This window comes from Stegodyphus dumicola, chromosome 2 (genome assembly GCF_044657685.1).
Source record: "Stegodyphus dumicola isolate Sdum_Otavi_A_Nest chromosome 2, ASM4465768v1".
Taxonomy (NCBI): domain Eukaryota; kingdom Metazoa; phylum Arthropoda; class Arachnida; order Araneae; family Eresidae; genus Stegodyphus; species Stegodyphus dumicola.
The window spans coordinates 277,723,296-277,744,934 of record NC_140769.1 but is presented as its reverse complement, the minus strand read 5'-3'; the positions used below and the strand labels follow the sequence as shown (position 1 = coordinate 277,744,934).

The 21,639-nt window shown below is 30.9% G+C and overlaps 1 protein-coding gene across 1 annotated transcript in view; it reads left to right on the top strand.

Moving 5' to 3' along the window:
* The window catches only part of Cbp20 (cap binding protein 20), a 28,760-nt gene extending 10,204 nt beyond the window's left edge, over window positions 1-18,556 (top strand). Inside the window, exons 3-5 of the mRNA XM_035359284.2 lie at window positions 7,905-8,086; window positions 12,557-12,695; window positions 16,726-18,556. Coding sequence (XP_035215175.1) covers window positions 7,905-8,086; window positions 12,557-12,695; window positions 16,726-16,824 — 420 coding nt within the window. The 3' untranslated portion in view covers window positions 16,825-18,556. The remainder of the gene's footprint in view (window positions 1-7,904; window positions 8,087-12,556; window positions 12,696-16,725) is intronic.
* The last annotated feature ends 3,083 nt before the right edge of the window (window positions 18,557-21,639 follow it).

The following is a 21,639-nucleotide window of genomic DNA, read 5'->3' as shown; positions in this document are numbered from 1 at the left end:
AGTAATAAATACTGTAAATACAAGCAAAGAAGATAAGACAAAATTACATTAGTTCCAAGATAATGATTTGTGTTGAAATTCTATTGGACTTTGTCTGCCAAAGGGGATTCAAATACAATGATAAAATGCCCAATGATATGTGACATACATTTAAACTTAATGACTTATTTAAACTTAAAAACTTTAATTTATGTAAAATTAGTGATTTCTTTAAGGAATAAATGCTTACAGTATGCATGAAAACTGATAGAATGGATTACTCGTGTTTTTCAATTATCCACGACCTGCTTCTTCTGCAGTAGCCTAGTAATTTAAGAGTACACAGTACTAATTTTCATTATCAAAGAATCATTCTTGCAGCTATCATTTCCATGTAATGGAAACTGTGTGAGCAGCACATTTTTTTTTTTTTTTCCAATCTTTAATGTTCCAAATGGCATGTTGTTATGGCTTTATGTAGCCTTTCTCAAGTAGTGAGTACAAAGGATTTATCTGCTATATAGCTCCATATGCATGGAGCATATGCAGTGTCTGCTATCTTAATTCTCATTCACTGATACTTCAGATGGGCTTTACAGGCCAACTTATTTTACTTTCATCTCATTCCGAGACCTTGCATTATTGTCTGCGGTTCCGTCGACAGATACAGTTTGATAGCCATTACACCACTGTGTGAACAATAAGTACATTTGACATCCTGCAGTTAACAAAATGCTATTAGGTCCTTATTTTGACTCCAGTAATCTAATCACAGATTTGGAAGGGTAATAAATCTTTACAAGTGCTGTGTTGTTAATCTTTGCTTATTCTAAGCCCAATAATCATGGCTGCATTACTCACTAGCAGATTTTTTTAGCCCTAAGACAGGCCTCGCATCATTGATGCTCAAATTGATGTTTAAATCACTTTGTCTTTATTTCTTTAACTTGAGTAACAAAATGAAATGAAACATGTTGATAATTTTTCTAATTAAAAAAATGCTCCTACTTGCCCAAATTTCTTATTAAAATCTAGAAATGAATTTTGGTATTTAAATTCTTGTGCCGCTTGCATAGGTTACTGAAGTGCATTTAATTTTTTTTCAGACTAAAAATGCAGTGGTTATATTTCCGTAGGGTACTTTCTTGTTATTACAGCCTCTGTTATTAAAAAACACCAAGACTATTAATAATTTGCCAATGTATATCACAAACCATTATAAAGTAGCCTGAAGTCCTAACTATGATCATGTATAGTTTGCTTGTCACACGAAGAGCTCCATGTATTATTGTATTTTCTTTTTTCATATAAATTTTAACAATTCATGATCACTTTAAGTTCACTTTTCATGAGAACAACTTTGAGTATTCCATGTGTTAATTATTCTTGTTTTGCCCCCCCCTTCCGAAAAAAAGATTTACCAAGAATAAAGGAAGTTTTTATTTCTTTCTTCTGTGAAGGAGGTATTTGGCATTTTACCCTGTGTATAAATATACAAACATAGCCCCAAAATTAAAATTTATACAGTCAAAAATCTTTAATCCGTACGTCCATTATCCAGAATGATCTGTAATCCGGACCTCAAAGCTACAAACATTCTGCGCATGCGTAAACGCATTATGCGTTTAAGCATGTGCATAATATGTTTACGCATGCGTGTTTAACGTATAACGGACGGTATAAGCTTAGCTAAAATTATCTGTTTCAGGTACTGTTGCAGACTGCGTTGTTCCTTAATCTTCTAATTGGATCCGGCTTATTATTTTTTGCAGATTGTTAGGGCAATTTTATAAAAGTAAGCTTGAACTTTCGATTATGTCAAAAAGAATTTCTGCTTCTGGAGCTGCCAAAGGATCTACAAAGCAAAAGCATGTTTCGATGTCCATCAAACAAAAAGTGAAATTGCTGCAAAAAAATGGTTAAAGGCATATCCTTTGTATCTCTAACCATTCCGAAATCTGTTTATCAATTTCATGCTGCTCTGGGGGGGGGACGTCGCAGCGCGCAATGAACTGGAAGTTTATCTGTCAGCACTATCCTTATCTTCAGGGCAGATGTTTTTATTTTATTCGGCTTATAATTCCTTACTAAATGTAGTATTTCATTTCGATGTACTCCGTCTTTGATATGATTTAAATCAAATTCCTCGTCATTATAAATATCACGTATACACATCAAATAGTTTTCTGGTTGCAATTTTCTAATTCCGAGTATACGTAATGTATGCTTTACGTATGCGCGTGTTGAAAGAAATGTTTAATAAGGTAAACAAATAAATATTAAGCTCTTTTTTTTTTTTTTTTTGTTTTGTTTTGTAAATTTTGATACCCTTTAGATATCATAATAGCTCTTTATTTCATAAATTACGGTTTCATATTTTTAATTTTATAATTTCTGCATGCCATCTTACCAGATTTAAATTAATGATCTATAATCCAGAATTGCCGAAGTCCCGAAGAGTCCAGATTAAAGACTTTTGACTGTATATATAAATAAAAGCATTTGGAAGTGAAATGTGAAAAGCTGCAAATGAATGTAAAGGATGTTTTCTGACAGCTGGTTAAGTTGTATGCAGAATATGGCCTTGTAGAGAACAATTTTTTTTTAACTGTGGGACAAAACAATGATATTGATTAAAAGTGGTTTTGAGAAGCAGCTGCTTTTTTGTGGAAATTACAGTAAAAGCTGAGTTGGTAACCAGCTAACCAAGAAACCCAAGTAACCAGAATAATTTGGATTTTTAGAAATTCCTCCCCCAAAAAAGTAAGGACAGGAAAGATTAGTAAATCCATGGGTAAAGCACTGTCGCCAGACAGTGTGATATAGTATCAGTATCGGATAAGAAACTATATATAATGTGATTTAGTATGAGTAAGTAAGCCTAACTTCATTACACAAGTATAAGATCCCTGCCTTGGTTTTAATTAGGCCTTTATTGGAAATAACTGGCACATTCCACTGTTTTTAAGCTAACAATAACTAACTCCTGCTCATCTTCATTGAAGTCTTAGAAACAGATACACCTTTCTTTGACTTTTTTATTGACCATGTCTCTCGCTTAAAATATTACACGGGAAGTTCAGAGAATTAAAATTTTATATAATATGAATTTAGTACAAAAAATTATTATTATTATTATTATTAAGAACATAGCTTAATTTTTGGAAAAACTAAATTTGCAATTTCAAAATGACTAAAACATTAGATTCTAACTACACTTTCTTTAATTTCCAAACATATTTCACCTGCCAACATGCACTTCCTTTTTTGCTAGCAGAAACAGGCGGAAAAAATTTTTCTCCTTCTATAGTAATATCCGTAACACAACATAATATTCATTGCTATTTCTGTATGGCTTATAAGCTTTAAAATGGTGGCATGCACTATTATCCCCTTCTTATAAGAGGCTCAGAGTGTAATATAAATCCATTGAGTTCTTAGTAAGCAGGTTTCCTTTGCATTTAAAAAAAATTACGAAAATGTGGAATATGGAACAGCATGCAGTGGAATATTTTCAAAGTTATGGGATACTGGCATAAAGAAATGTGCATTAAATGGGCATGCTATAATTTTATTTGAAAACAGATAAACAATGTGAAAAATTATAATAAATGTTTTAAGATTTATTTTTATACATACTGTATCATTAACTTGTACCTGACGACTAATTAACTAACTAAAGAATTATTTGTTCCTTTAGACTTTTGTCTGAAGGTTTGTGGCAAGTTTGGTGGCATTTCTGAAACTCTTGTGGTTTTACTGGATTCATAGTCAGATAATATGTTTTAACCCTCATATTTTTCAAAACCCATGAAATAATCAGTTTTTATGACTGCAATGCACCTTTGTCTGAAATTTATAGAATTTTAAACATAGGCTTTTTATTTTCAAGTTGATAACAAATAAGTGTCTTTCTGTTATATTTTAGGCCAAAAATTTCTTCTTCCAGTCATTTGGCTTTTCTACCATGAATTGCACTTTTTATATGTTCAACCATCTGGAATTTTCACTTTTCTGACGTTCAGAATTTCTTTGTAGATAGCCAATCTTTTGCTGTACTATTATTGACTGAGCGCCACTTGGGATGACCACTGATTTGACTTTGTTGTAAAAGTATTACAGTGTAAAAAGTCATCCTGACAGAAGGGATTATTTCTTCCGTATAAAAATATAAATATTACATGGGCATACAAGGCCTGTGTATAAGCATAGATAGATATGTTAATTACAGGCATTGTCTTGTACAAGTTACATGTGATAATTAGATATAATCATGACAGTTATATGCACATCTAAACATTATCTGGTTTCATATTTACAATATTTTTACTGAGGTAATCTAAATAAATTTGTAATTCAGTTATACATTGATTGAATTTTCTATGCCATTTTTAACTGCTTTACAATATTTTTAATAAGTACACGCGAGGTGGGTAGTAATAAGCTTACATTAAAATAATTTTTTCTCTTACAGTCCAGTTACTATTCTACGGGGTGAGCTATTTTTCTAATGTTGATTTTCAGTTGTTGTTGTACTATCTGGCTCAAATTGAGTAGGGAGTTATGGGACTCAATTTTCTGGTACCTTAGGTGTTTGGCTTGGAATAGTTGCAACTGCTATTATAGTTGTAGTACCTATCTTTGTTATTCTATCAAGAGAATATTTTTGTTGCTCTTCAATTACTTGGGTATTACTATTGTTAGAGATAACTACACTAATCCACTAATCTGCTGCTCTGTTATCTGTGAGTCGTCAGTTCAATGTACTCTACTTGTGTAAGGCCTATCTTTACTATTTGTTTGTAGTATGAATTATCTTTAATTTTATGAGAGTGTCTAGTTAACAGTAGCATATTACTTAAAATTTTAGAAAATCATATTAAAATATATAATAATCATATTATATATAAATTTTGTTTCCTTAAGAATAATAACATGTCTTTTGAACAAAGTAAAATATAATTTTTCTAATTTTGATAGAAAAACAAAGTATATCATTTAAATAAGTTTAGACATAATTGTAGAGAAAAAAATAGAAAATTTACCAATTACATACTAGTTTTACAGATTTTAAAAAATCCAATTTATTGTACACAAAATTTAGTAATATGTTTTGTACATTTACCTTAAATGAGCACTTTGCATTTTGAACAAATATCTTGGATTTTATTTTTACATTTTGAACTGTGGCATTGGACTCGTTTAGGCTTAACTCCGTCGTTTTCAATGGTTGCTATATACCCGTATGTCACCTTTTTTTCCAAGAGAGAACAAACTTTTCTCTCAGTTCTTCAACTAATTCTTGAGGGAATTGCCGTCTATTAATAGATTTTCCAGATACAGCTTTGTGTGAAATTCAGGCACTGATAACAGCAAGGTCCAAAATATTATTAAAAAAACCTGCACCGGCCACCTATGTGAAACAGACTTGGCAGTATTTTTCCTTGCCATTTGATCAGTCACATCTACACCATATTTAGTTGCATTGTGGTAAGCAGTTGTATTAGGTAATTTTTTGGGACTGTTTATAATTTCTACAGTTAGATGCAGACTACTTAGCATCAGAACTTTTTATCTTTTTTCCCTTGATATATAGTTAGACTGATGTCTTTATGTGTTAGTACTGTAGTTGCATGCAATGCGGATTTTGCCATTTTTACAGAGACTGGCATTTCTGTTCTAGAGCATTTTACAGTTCCTCCAAGTGTGGTGTTTTGGGATTTAAGTGCCTCTGCAAGCTTCAGTGTTGTGATAATGTTATCTGTAATGACATTTCAGTATTTGTTTTCATGTGGACTTGATAGTCGCAGTACTACGTGTTCAGAAAGTGAAACATTGGATGGACTTCAGAAAGTGAAACGTTCGATTCCCATATCTTCATTTATTAGATATTTTGAGTCAACATCTGCAGCTAACCATAACTTGATTCCAAATTTATCTGGTTTGTTTGGTATGTATTGAGTAAATCTACACCTAGTTTTTGTAGGAAATAACTGTTTATCTACATTTATATTGGGACCTGGTGTATGTAGTTAGTCTGGCAATTTTCAGTGAAATTATTCCAAATATCAGAGATAAGAGCAAATTTTTGTGTCTCTAGAAGATTTGATATCATTGATTTTATATCAGAGCATAAGAATCTCAATATTTTGAAAGTTTTATCCTAAGTTTTTAACAGTTAATTTTGAGTTAAAGCTACTTTCGTATCCTTCTTAATTTCAGCTTACTATTTCCTGCCAGAGCGTGCTTACGGAATTGCGGTTAAATGTTGAAGGAAGAGCAAGTATTTAAAGTTGAAGTTCCTTTACAGAGCCAGAGATTCAGACCAGCGTGCATTCGCCTTTTAGGCTACTCTCTCTTTAAAGCTATTTCTACGCTTGGGCGTACTTTAGGCCCTCGATAGCTTCGTCATTTAGTTAGCGTTAAGGGGCCAACCCCTGTAAAGTTGTGATAGCTTCAGCTATATCTCTTTAGTTAAGTTTTATTTCGTAGCATTCTTGAGTTCAAGTCCAAGTAGAGGCTTTTTCGTACATCCTGAGAGAGGACCGACTGTGAACTTGATTTGAGCAATAAAAGATAATTGACCCTTCGTACGTTTACGTTTCTAGCTTTCTCAACTAAGCGATTATTCACTTACCAGTTCACAAGGTTCCACACATTTAGCTGTAAATTCTAGGTTGGAACATTATAATTTCATGAAATTTGTCTCTGAACATTGTATTTCGGAAAAATGGTGATCCCTAGTTTATTGACCACAAGTTATCCAGTTCAAGACGTTTTACACAATATATACCACGTGCATATAAATTTTCTGTAAAAGCATCCATTTCTTCTATTTTTATATTCCATTTATTTTCATGAATCTGTTGATAAGCTTCGTCTTCAGTGCATTTTTTTATATGCTTCAATATCCATTCCATCTATGAAGGTCTCCAGGCACTTGACAGACTGTTGTCTATAAATTGTGTTTAGCATGTGGTGTTGGACCTCCAACTTCCTTCAAAATATTTCCCTTTTATTTATTTATTTATTTTTCCTTTATCATTTGTTCCTACTTATACGCCATTCCAAACTGTCCCATCTTTGCCAGCTTCATTTTTTCCAACTTTGAATGTTACTGGTGATTTTCTTTTCAAATTTCCTTGAGTGCAAGCGTCTGTTCTTAGAATTTTTGATTTTTTTCTTTTTTATCTGATAAATTATCATTATCATTGCAATGAGAAGGTCCAGTGATTGTTAAGGCACTGCCAGAGTCATCATCACTTTCATTTTCTTCATCTGAATTGGAATGTCCATCATTAGCAAGCAGGTATTCATCCTCGCTACTCAAAATCCAAACACTGTCATCATTATCATCATCATCATCATCTGATTATTTTTCATATTATTGTTGTAAAACTTCCTGAATAGTGTTGAACAGTCCTGAACAACATCTTGACATCTTACCTATCCCTATACTAAATATAGAATAAAAACAACTTCAAAAAATCTTTCGAAGTATTCGTTGTAATTTTATTGTAATTAGTGAGGGAATGGTTCCTACTTCCATTTGAGGAATTTGAAGGTGAGGCAGATATACTCTAGATTAGTTACTTCTGAGAAAATGCATCTGTTTTTTGTCATTTAGGCATAAACATTTCTTATGCGTCAAATTCTTCTTACGCTTCGCGGTTATAGGTATAAGTATTAATAATCAGAAATTTATTTATGTTATGCATTTTCAAACTCTGCAAGTTACTGTTTACCTTAAATTATTAAAAATCATAAAATGATTTTTTTTTAGCTCTGAGGTTCTAGTGTTAATGTTTTAAATAATTGGTTGTTCTGAGCCTGTATATTTAACAAATTAATTCATTATATGTGATTTAATTTATGTTCTGTTATCGACATACGACTTTTTTTTTTTTTTTTTTTTTCCTTTAAAGGGTTCCAGAGCAGAATTAGAGAGATTGCTTCAAAAAAGCTGTACTTTATATGTTGGTAACCTTAGTTTTTATACAACAGACTTGCAAATATATGAGCTATTTTCAAAGTGTGGTGATGTTAAGAGGGTTATTGTTGGTTTAGACAGATTCAAGAAGACTCCATGTGGATTTTGTTTTGTTGAGTATCCTTTTTATTTTATGTCAGCACAGATGTTCAAGAGCTAAATAAGGTTATAGGTTTTACACCTTTAATTTTTATCTATATAAATTCTTAGTTGTCATTTGAAAAAGTCATATCAAACTAACCTAATTCTTAAAAATTTGTAATGAATAAATTTTTATTATAAAGTGTCTGAGATGTCATTAATTTAAAATGTATGCGATGGTTTCTTTTTCATATCATAAAAAAGTAATATATTGAAATATTAAAAAAGGAAATATATATTGTTTTAAACATTTGTAAATATTTGAATTCTTTTTTTTTATTATATTTTTATTTTTCTGTATCATTGTGGTGTTTTGTAATGTTTTTAAATTGATAATTTGGGAGTTTATTTTGTGTTTAATCTAATTTGCAGACATATGATTTAAGGGCTTATTTGTTATTTATAATTATAGATCTTTTAATTCTAAGTGCAGCAGCAGTAAAATTTTAAAGATAGCTCAATTAACAGGTGAGGTATAGGTAATTTTGTTCCTGATACACCTCGGCGAAAATTTTTGTTACCAAGTTGATGACTTGGTAACAAAGAAAGTGGCATGACATTTGACGATTTCGTGCCAACTTGGGGCTTTGTGGATGATTCTCAAAAACACATTTCTGAAACCATAAGACTGATTTTTCTAGAAGTTGCCAGAGTCATTGCTATAGAAAATAAATACGTGTCAGAGAGCTAAAGAGTTCAGTAGTGACATTTACCTGTAAGCTGAATCAGTGTGAGTTAGAGGTTTGAGAGTGATTTGAGGAACTTAACGTTTTATTTTCTTTTTTTGTGCTAAGGTGGAATTGTTTCATATCCAAATTCTCCTTGTGTTACTTCCAACTAGTTATTGTGCTTATTTTCGTAATAAATTGTTAACCTGCTATCTGGACATACTATTTAAAGAAATATCAATGATTGCTTTACTTGCAAAAATATATATGAATATTTTGTATCTTTTAATATATATTTTTTTACCAGGCTAATAAATTAGTTACTATAAATTGCAAAATTTCCTTAGAATAGGGTTTTAACAGTGCTTTCCTAATGAATATGTTTAAAATGGATATGACTATTATAAGTGTAAAATAGAAATGTATCAAAAGATTATTCTTGTAACTTAATGTTTCAATTCTTGAAAATTCTTAGAAGCTAGTTTAATTTTTCAAACCTTTTTTTTACACTTATCCTAAATGTTAAATTTTAATAATAATGTATCTTCTATATTATTCTCAGCATGAGCAGTCATTTGCATATGTAGTTATTTTAATGGTGCTTACATATTATCCCATAGACCCTGAAAGTTGGCAGAGATTCTGCCAAAATTGTTCCAGTTGTTCCTGCAGAATTCTGAAGCAACTGATGCTTTTTTATATAATAAACTGTCAGTAATCAATTTTTTAAAGCTTTGTTAAAAGGCTTTCATGAAATTGCACTGTTTTGTTAGGCTCTACGGTTTCATTGAAAGCTTTGTTTAGAGGCAACACGGTGAACATATGTTTCAGTCTATTACTGTTTTGTTAGCCATATTGTGTCCATTAATGGAAACTTTTTTTAATGTTAGGATTCCATAACTTTGAAAATAATCCATTATTTGCTGTTCTGTAGAAAGCAGGTACCAAAATTTAATCATCTTTTTCAAAATGGTAAGAAAAAATACAGCAATGACAGTTAATTTATACCCTTATTTATAAAAATAAAATGTACTTTACCGAGAATCAGTTATTGAGTTACATCAGATGAAAATGCAGATGTTATGAGTGTGTTCGTATGTCACACTTATTCATAACTGGCCCTAAATCATACTGCTTGCCAACAATTTTATGGTCAGTGAAATAATCTGAAAGTATTATTTTAATTATTTTATTCTGTTTGCTGATGAGTCCTCATTTTTTTTATTGGTAGTCTTAAAAGTCCTTACATACCCATTTCTTTAAATGGAAATTATCTTGTTACAGTCAGACACACTTCTATTTATTCATGGTCTAATTCAGTTTTACTGTGTGTGCATTTATGTTGATGATTATAATGGAGTCTGCAAATCTCATATATTTTTTGGTGGTTTCTGATTATCTGTGCCCAGCTAAAACATATTCACTGGCGCTGTGCTACCAAAGTAGGCAACCCATGATGTTGTCAATATGCAATTATGTGGCAACTAGGCATGCACAGCAATTTTTATTTTCAAATCTGACAGTCTTTAGCGTTTGTTTTAGTTGCATTGAGTGCATTTTTATTTTTCTTGTACTATGGCAGGGGTGCACAATATGTGGTCTAGAGGCCATATGCAGCCTACCGAGTGATTTTCTGCAGCCCGTCACTGATCTTTGATAATTTAGCTTGCACTCAGAAAAAGGAATTGATTGAAACTATAAAACATGTTTTGTTGAGTACACTTTGTTTGTTTTAAGCAGGATTTAATTTTGAAACATTGAATAGTATATTTTTTTTTACATATAAAGTTAGAAAATATTTTTTTTTTCTTTCAAAATTTTTTATGGTTTATTTATACTTATATTTCCAACTTTAATATTAAAATACTTTGTTCTCTGTTTATTTAATTAACTGTATCTTGTGTTAAATAGGAAAGCTTGAAAACTTTTTTGAAATATTTAAATTCAAATATGTAGGTGGTAGAACCTATACTTACACTTACACTCCTGCAGATTTCAGCTTATTATTTGCAAAGTTCGGCCCTCACCAATTTCAATATTTCTTATATGGACCTTTACACATTTCAGTTGTGTACTCCTGGGCTATGGAGTCATTGCTTTTTTTTACGGAACTCTTAGTGCCACATGATTTTCAAAATAGCTATTTTAGCTTAATGATTTGCCAGCTTTTCAGAGAAGAATGCAAATAATTGGATATTACCTTTCTTTCTCTTTTTTCTTAAAACTAAGTGTTTCTGGAAGAACTTCTGTTTTTGAACAATGTGATAAATGTCTATCATGGAGCAAAGGGATTCAGTAGTTCAGTTAAAAATTTGTCTGCATACTTTGTACAGAATTTCAAAAAATCAAAAATAGTTTAGTGCTGCAAAGCGGAATGAAAATTAGGTTTATAAATATATATATATATATATATATATGAAGTTTATAGAGAGATTTGTAGCATGTATAATAATGCTACAAATCTAATAATGTATTTCCTTAAGAGCGTTTAATACCCCTTTCTCATGTTGATTTTTAATAACAGATGGCGCTACGAACGTTGAGCGATAAAGACTCAAATCTGTAAGACTACCTACAGCTTGGTTACTATGGCAACGACGCTTCCCTTCCTCTGTACTCGTTTGGCGGGAAAGTGAGTAAGCCATAAAACACTTAAACACATCCCCTCAGTTGAACAAAAGACCTGCTGTCATTTCTTCCAACTGTGACTCAGACTGCAGGGTATGTTTTGAACAGGAATAGAACTTTTCCACTTTTGTGTTGAATGAAAGACATCTGTGAGATACGTGCAGCAGTCGCTATTTCTTTTCGCAAAATTTGTTCATCACGCTTTTCAATGTTGCGTAATGTTTCATAATTTGCCGTTATTCTGTGGAAGAAAACAGTTTTTAAAAATACTAGATTTTTAAGCATTTCGGTAATTTCATCGCGACATAAAAATTATATATAAATGATTTTATACTTGATGATATGTGTATACATATATAGCATGCACATAATATTCCATTTACTCATCCAATCCATAATATTATAGCATATTTATTGTAATAGCATATTTATTGTAGATAAACAACTCATTTGTTTGGAAAAACCAGGAAATGATATTTCTAACTTAAGGTGAGAAAAGGGTATAGAATTATGAAATTTGAATTATGAAAGAACAATTTTAAACTGCAAAATTTTTTATCTGAAAATTCCTATATCACCACCAAATACAGCAGCTAGAACACTGATGGTTAAATCTTCGATTCAGTTCTTGGTATGTAAATGCCTGGTAAAAATAGATGTTTTTATAATTTTCTTGTTTGCAGTGTATATGCAAAACAGTTTTGTTTAAGAAGTTTTTCATAAACTAACCACTATCTAAGCAAAAAACCCTAATTTCCTTTATCATAATTAATCAAATCATTTTTTGCTGTCTACTTGTTGGGAAAGCTACATTCCTTTTTCAGTAATTTGTGCATTTCTGTTCAGAAACTAAATTATGCAGAAATATTATAAATTGATCATGTATTTCCATATAATAGTTTCTTGCTGATGATTCTAGTTAGTCAGTGATAATTATAAATTGATTACAAGAAATTATTATGTACTGATTGTAAATACAAATATGATTGATTTGTGAATGCAAATAATTTAAGTATAGATCTCTGGTTGAAGCTCTAGATGTTTCAGTAACAGCACAAAGGTCTGTAGCTATTGTGGTTGTATATTATGTAATTGCATGTATTGCATTTTGTTAATTACTTTTTGTAGTATTCTTCCTTAAATTTTAAAGATACTATGTTCGTGAAGATGCTGAAGATGCAATGAGGTATGTAAATGGGACTAAACTTGATGATCGAATCATTAGGACTGACTGGGATGCAGGTTTTGTAGAGGGAAGACAGTATGGAAGAGGAAGAACTGGTGGACAGGTACACATTAATATACTTTAAATTTGAATTTTTTAGTTGTCAATAATTAATATATTAGTTTAATGAAAATAAATAATTCTACTCTGATTGTAAAAAATAAAATTTTTGTTTAATTTTATTTATTTTACTGTTGCAAAATTGTTCATGTGCCTCCATTTAAATTTGCTTTGAATTTAAATGAGAGAAAAACTGCAAATGATAACAAACTCACCTTATTTTTGCGATAAATATATGCTCATACTCAGCTATTACATATTATTTAGTGTAAAATTATCAGTGTTACTTAGTATTAGTGTATATTATTTAGTGTAAAATGCTCAGTAATAGTCAATGCCTTTGTGATATTTTATAAAAAAAATAACAGAGAAAAGTACTTTTATGTGAAAATGATTTAGTTATATCTTGAAATAAAATTTCAAGAAAAATATTAGATAATTGTTTAAATATTTATATTTGATATGATATATCTTGATGTAGTTTTTGCTGATTTACTGGAAAATTCTGATGGTTTACAACCAAAAGAAAGCTGGAGGTCCATCTAGCAGACCTAAATAATCTATTCCCAAATGATACTGATGGAAGCATTGAATACATGAATCTGATACTTGCATATATCTCTTAACTGCTTCCCTTACAAATTTTTTTGAAAAAAATTGCAAAAAATCATCACATTTTTTTTTATTTTATTATTAAATACAACAAAACGAATCAAATCAAAATATGTAAGTTTTAAGTTGAATTTTTAATTTTTTGAAGGTGTAAAAGCATTTATTTTTAATATTAGTTTACTATCTCGAGTTATCTCGGGCAAAAGGAAAAAAGTTAAATGTTAATCTTTGTATGATAGTTTTTGAAACAAGGGACAACACAGAGTGATGCCCGACATTCTACACTGGTATCTGGTCTCTTTTCTTACTGGCTTACCGCTGGAATCTCTTTCATGGGAGCACAGAGTACACTGTCTCGTTGGATTTGATTTTTTCCCCCCACCTCTTTCATAATTATTATCTGAAAAATCATCGCTTTCGCTATCTTGCATCATCTCCATCATTTTATTTTTTTTTCAACGCCTGCATTTTTCTTTTATACATTACTAATCCACAAGCCAACGTATACAATACAATAGGGAAACACGTGACCAATTCCTCCAAAAGAATCGTGCAACCAACAAAATTTGGCAAATTGCCAATCAAAGCTGAATATTTCCTTTCATTTCCTCCAGACCGAATAAAACTGTGATAAAAGAAACAGTACTTACAAATTCTGCTTCGCCCGAGTTTTCTCAGGATAATAATTAACTGCAATACAGTGAAACCTCCTTACAACAATATTTTAGGGACCAAATAAATATATTGTTGTAGAGAGGCATATTGTTATATCAAGGGCCCACATATTTTGAGCATTTAATAAGAGTTTTTTTTTATTATTATTAGTTTAAGGTGCATAACATACTACTTTTAAGTCTATATTTAGAAAAAATTAATTTGTAAAATACTAATAATAGTGGTTTAAATACTAAAAAAATAAATAAATAAGATAAATTCAGAAAATAAGCACAGAAATATTCACATACCTGAAAACACTTTTTATTGAAAATAATCCAATATTTTTGTTTGTTTATTGATTTTTTTAACTGTTAAGTTCACCAATACTGTATGCATTGAGTCTAGTGCACGAAAATGTTCTTCATTTGTCGACGGAAGGCTTGAAAAAAATGTCCGTAGAGAATTCACAGATTGAAGAGCTTCCTGAGATGACAATAAGGACTGCGATGGACCTGTATTATCATCATCATCTTCATCATTGTTTCCTATCTCATCAGTAATTTCAGAGAGAATATCTTCATCAGTAACTCCTGCGAAAACCATAAGATCATCATCTGCTGTTAAATGGTCTTCTATACTAATTCCAAACTTTTTACCGCTTGTTTCCTCAAGTTGGGATACGGATTTTTTTATGTGCAAAACACATTCTTGATCATCTGAGAGATCATTCATTGTCTATGGAATTTTCATCATTATCAGATTTCTTATCTTCCATAACACAAAGACCGGCCTTTTTCCAGCAATTCCGAATGGTTTTTTTATGTTACTTCCCACCAATTTCCAGCAATATTATCACACGCTTCCTTGACATTTACAGCTTTGAAAGGGTCTTCTACTTTATTTTCAAAGTTTACAAGTATGGAGTCCACCAACCGTTTTCTGTAATATTCTTTGAAGCACTTAATTATGCCCATATGAAGAGGCTGTAAAAATTGAAGTGCAATTGGCAGGGAAAAAAGCGATTTCGATATTTTGTAGCTTTGGAAATGACGTGTGAGCACCGCAGTTATCTATCAACAAAACAATTTTTTTCTTTCTCTTCTTCATTTCATTGTCTAACTTCTGTAACCATTCGGAAAAAAATTTAGACGTCATCCAAGCCTTCTTATTTGCTTTATACTCCACGGGAAGACTTTTCACTTTCTTAAAGCACCTTGGCTTCAATGATTTACCAATGACGAGAGGTTGTATTCTATGCGTTCCTGTGCTATTTGTACACAGAAGAACAGTCAGTCTCTGCTTTGATTTCTTCCCTCCATAACACTTTTCACCCTTGAATGCCAATGTTTGATCGGGTAGGAGTTGGAAAAACAGCCCAGCTTCATCTGCATTATAAATGTCTTCTGGAGCATACTTTTCTCAGATTTCTTTCATCTTGTTTTGCCGCCATTCATTTGCGTCGTTTATCGGAGCTGACTTTTTCTCTCCGTGAACTTCTTGGAAAGTTATTCCATGACGATCTCGAAAACGCATTAACCAACCATTCCTAGCTTTGAAAGTTTCGTTCCCTAGCATTGCTGCAAATTTCCATGCTTTTGCACATAATAAAGGTCCATTTATTGGGACATTTGTTGCTCTCATCTCTTGAAACCATTTTAAAACAGCAGCATCAATGTTTTCATTTGTCGCAACTTTCAGTCGTTTTCGCTCTGGGTTAATTTCATTTGAAGTTACAGCATCTTCGATTTGCTTTCTCTTCTTTAGGAACGTTGCAACTGTAGATTGCGATAATCCATGTTTCTTAGACGCATCAATCTGCTTTATTCCCTCATCAATATCATTGATAACATTCAGTTTATCTCGAAAAGATAGTTGCTTTCGCCCTGCCATCTTAGGGAACAATATCGCGTGAAAGAAAGAAAAGTTTAAACCAAATGTTTCGTGTAGAACTCAAAATCGTTAAAGGCTATAAAACAACCTTTGAACTCACTTTTCAGTACGTCACTTAACAACACCCCACCTCCATCTCCCCCTGTTCCTCTAACAAAGGGCACTTGTTCTGTGACAAGGTGACCAGACAGGTCTAGATGTCCGTAAACCTTATCAGAATTCCAAAGCTTACTGGGAAATGAGACTAGGCATACATTTACACTTCACCCCCCTCACCCACTCCAATTCCCAAAAGGGTGGTCTTCATCTGTTTTGAAATCTGAACAATAGCTATTTATTCAGGGATAAGTTGAATATCCACAATGAGTCTTAATAGACGGAAAAAATAACAAAAGAAAACGAAAAAAAAGCATTTGAAAATCAAAATATTATTCTAAAGGGAGCAAATAATACTGAAATTTAGATTGAAAAAATCGTTTTACAGAGGTTTATTGTTCTAGAGAATATAGCAATATTGAGGGGAGATTAACATTAGTTTATATGCAAAATCACCGGGACCACAAAACATTATTGTAGTAGAGGGAGTTATTGTTGTATCGGGTATCGTTGTAGCGAGAGTTTACTGTATATACGAACCCGAGATAACTCGGGATAATCAGGCAAGCGGTTAAGAATTAGATTTATCATAAATAACCCTGCCATATTTTCCTATATTAAATACATACCTAACTTAATAAACAAGCTGAATTGATTGTAATTTTTATTGTTGATACTGACTAATTTTGTTAATTATTTTGTGATTTTTCACAATTCTGTTTAAGTTACATGAAAATTTAATTTATCTAAATAATGTGCATTATTTAAAATGTTCTTAGGTCCGAGATGAATACAGAACAGATTACGATGTGGGTCGAGGAGGATACGGAAAAATAGTTCAACAAAAAATTGGTACTGTTGAACCTGTTGATATTTAATTCTGATGAAGCATATTTTTCATCTGCTGTGATATCATGAAAAAAGTCAAGTTTCATTCACATTTCACCTGAAGGAGACTGTAGAAAATATACTTCTACTGAACTTTTGAATGTAAAATGTTGCCATTTTCTATTGCATTTTAAACATGTTCTTTGTAAACTACAAGAAACTTTTTCCTTAGTTTCTCCAAGGAGTTTTAGAAATTGTAGTTTAAAAATTTTCAAAATTTAAGTATCACCACATTACTTGTTGCTAATAATAATACTTAACGTGAAAGATTTATAATTTATTGTTATAACATCCCTCCACTCCAGAAGATTAGGGACATTAAATATATATGATACTATTCTTATTCATATATATTTAATGTCCCTACATGAAACTTTGTTTATTTATCATTATTGTTCTTTGTGGTTATTGAAATAATATAAAATTGCTTAATGTGTCACCCTGGTACAGATCCAAGGCCAGAAACAGCCTAAGAATTAAAAAAAAAAAAAAAAAAAATCATTCTGCACCTACTTATGCAAAATATGAGAATGTGTAAATATTCTATTTTATTACCTCGGACATTAACAACTAAAATTAGATCATTTAATATTTAAAGATACATTACTAATGAAAAATAAATTAGGATAATTAGCAGCAACAAAAAGTAATGAGTTTAAAATAAAACATAAATTTTTACATTAATCATACTGTAATAATTAACCCTTTCGCCGTCCTCTCCTGTCCACGAAAATTTCCCCCCAGCAGCCATCTGTTTTTCGTAGCGTGTGATGTTGTTTTCTCTGTACATCATAACTTTCCATACATAACTTTCATAGTGGATGAATGTCAATGAATATTAAGGAAATAAAGCATAATGGAAAAATAATATCTCTGCTTATTTCTAACAGCAGGATAATTTGATAACATCTAATCCAGGTGGTCCACTCCTCCCATTTTGGTGTTAATTACATTAATCTTTTACAATTATTGGTTTTTTCCCCAGTTCTTTTCCGTGTTCCAACATCAATCATCAAGTTATTATGGACGGTACTCATCAAACGTATATCCTTCTTGTCTTTCCAATTCACAACCTCATTTTTTCTCTTTTTCTGCTGAGTAGACGTTGAAGCCATCTCTCACTGTCTTGTATCTTTATGTAAAATGGCACGAATATTCATAAAACCCGGGGCAAATTCAATTAGAAATAGAATGCCTGATTAGGGCTGCCCTCTGAGAGATATTAGAACAAACAAAAATAAAAACTCAAACAAGTAAACATTTAGAAAGCATTTTAAATGTTTAAAAGTTTTAAAATGTAGAAGAATGCTTGTAGCGCGTTACGGCCGCCCTGCGGAAGTTTCACTTAAACACGCTAGACGCGTCATGGACGACGAAGAGGTTAATAATAATTTTTCAATTGATGAATGTTAATTTTACTGAGGAATTGCAAATGAAAGCAAGCCGCTATAAATGTTGAAGAAATAGTTTAATGTTCACTTTGAGTATTTAGTTTATGTAAGCAAAAATTTAAAAGATATTTATTATAAATCTGGAAATGTAAGATTAAGTATGAAATTTTTAAACATTGAATTCTTTTGTCATTTTTTCAGTCATATTTTGAGATTTGTATTTTCATTCATATAAGTAATTATTTGGAATTGATTAATTAGAACTCCAACATAATAGCTGTAATACATCGTTCTCTTAATAAATAAGAATATTCTCTTTATTATAACCAAATTTGTCTAATATTTAATCACTGGTTGCATTCAATCTTGATATTGGATGTAGAGGTTTTATTTTATGAATTAGTGATTATGTGGGATGTAGAGAGATTCAATATTGGCAATTTTTTACTGATATGATATATGTAATGGCAGATTTACAGGCCATTTTCATATAAAAAAACTTCAATAATTCAATAATAATATTAAATCTAGGAACAAAAATTTGAAAATCTACTTAACACTGGACTTACACTTGTGAGGGGAATTAAATCAGTCAGAAACAGCATTTGATTTTAACTGTTGCAAAGAAACAAATATTTGATAAGAGCATTGAGTATCTGGAAGATTTCTAGCTTCATTTCTAAATTATATTTGTAGAAATTTCATTTAATATTATTAATTGCATTATTATACTATTCTTGCTCAACACATTCATAAATCATTGGTATTACAATCTAGTGTAGGGTTATTTGATGAAAATAGAAGGTCTCATCAACATGCATTATAAATGCCCAAGTTGAAGACAAATTGATTGGTGGATTCATTCACCGTGCTTTCAAGTGTGCTTGATAAGACTGTTTTCATAACTAAAGAGAGCAACTTATGTAGTAACATATTCTAATACTAATTCTTTGCTTGTATCCACCCAGGAAATGGAAATAAAAATCTAAATACCCTGCAGAAATAGCCCCTCCCTTTTATATATATATATATATATATATATTCAAAATAAAGTAATTAAAAAGCCTATGACTTGCACTAAAGCTGCAATAAACCAATAATTTATAGTAAGAAAACTTTCCATATACCATTTCAAAAAAAAAAAAAAAAAAAAAAAAAAAAATTCAATTTAAAACCATGAATGAAAAAAAAATTATGATTTTTGAATTAACTTTTAATGTTCACTTCTGTTTTTGAGTTTGAAAATGAGACTGCAAGGGAAATGTCTTCTAAAGTAAGCATCTTGTTCAGATTAATTATGTTCTTAATGAAAAACATTGATTATAAGATTATTTGCTGTTTTGTTTAACCTTCCAGCACGTGCATATGCGCAAAATTTACGACAAATAAAGTTTTTAATGCACATTTTTCGCATATCGAAGCTGAGACATCTGAATGTCATTTCTATTCCTCCTTTCTACCCTTCCCCACATCATGGAATGTGCCAACAGGAAGTCATTTGACTTTTTTTTTACTGAGCTATGTGGCAGCTTTTTCGTAAAAGTTACGACACGCACATGGCATGTTCGTGGGTGAAAATTCGGAAAATATTTTTTTCCTCAAATATTTTGTGTTATTAATTGCCGTGTATTATTTGAATTTGAATACATTTGGCTCTGTAAATTTTATATCAGTTTTCATGGCAAAAAAAAATATGTGCAACCAGCTGATTTTGCCCACATTCTTCAAGAATTATCTGATGAAGAATAGGAAGACAAAGAAACCTTTGTATGGGAGAACAATAGCAATTTCCATTCCTTATTTTCTTTTATGTCTATTTTTTATAAATAAATAAAAATATTAAAGTTAGTTTAAAGTGCGTTTTTGTAACCAGCAAGAAGTAAATTTCCTTGCAGAAGTAAGTAATGTTAAACTTATTTTTTCCTACCAAGGTGTTTTCCTTTTTTATTTGTCTATACTTGCCTTTAATGAATGTTAAAATTAGCTTCAATTTTAAAATATAATTATTAAATAATAAATTTAAAATGTTTTATAATGAAATACATCATTGCATTTCCATCTCACTAACATAAGAACTTAAAAATAATTTACTTATATTTGAATGTGATATCATTTGTATTTTAGAATAATAAGATTAATATTTTATTTCTTAACAGATTTATTATCGATATTCACCCATTTCTGTTGTTTTTCGTGCCGAAAACGGTAAAATAATGGATGTTGTGCAAAATACGACGCACGTGCGCTCATGTAAAATTGCTAAATCCAGCACGCATGCTGGAAGGTTAACAGGATTCTTTGGGCTTAAATGGACTAATGTCTTTATTTGGATTGTTTATTAATTGTGACTTATGGTTTGGATCTAGAATTTGATGCTTACTTGGAAGTAAAATGAAACACTCTTTTAATTTAGTTGTTGTTAATTGATGGTAGATTGTTTTATCCCCTTGTTAAGTCAATTAATCTGCAATCAGTGATAATAGCTACTTTTTCAATACTTAAAATTTACTTTTGGTTTTGGTATTTTTGAGATTAAAGATTTTTCTGAGTAGATTTTTTTTAAACAAGATTGAAATTACTATTTAAGATATAATTTAAATTCTGTCTAATTTTTTTTTTTCATTTATTGTTTCAAATTGAATTTGTGTTCCTTGGAGATGGTACATGGAAAGTTTTCTTATTATATGGAGACGAGGAACATAATCTTGAAACATTTCATTCCTTATTAGGAACTTAATCTGAGACCTTCCACTTTACTAGCAGGATATTGTGACCATTACACAAACCCTCAGAAGGAATCCCTATTCTCCTTGAGTAAAGGGAAAATAGAGATAAGAAGCAATACCCAGCCACGCTCATGACATACATCATATCTTAATTTAAGCACCACTGAAGATTTTCTATCCCTCCCCATATCTGGAAATCTTGCAAAATCAACAGTCATCTTGAATAGAAGCTATCTCCAATCTCCTTGCTGTACATGGTGACCACTATATGACAAAAAACAAAGGAGATTTCTTAAGTCTATTATAAATTTACAAGGGCAATGGAAATATGATAGTGATGAGAAGAGGGTTAGCTTGAAGTATAAAATCCCATACTTTTTTATTTATAGATAAAAATACAAATTACTTTGATCTGGATTATAATGCATGTATTAATGCTAATTCTGCATTTATGTTAGATGAAATCTTGATCTGATAAGAGATTTAACTTAAAAATGATAGCACTTTAGAAATGTGTATTTGAATCAATCAGATACTCTGCAAGTTCCCATTTTACTTTCTGTTGGGGTAAAACTGACCTTGGACAACTTAGTTTATTGAAAACATTTTTACTTTTAACTTCAAGATCAAAAGCAGATGTCTGCAGTGAAGCAGAAGCAATAAATTAAAACATCTTGCACATTATTTC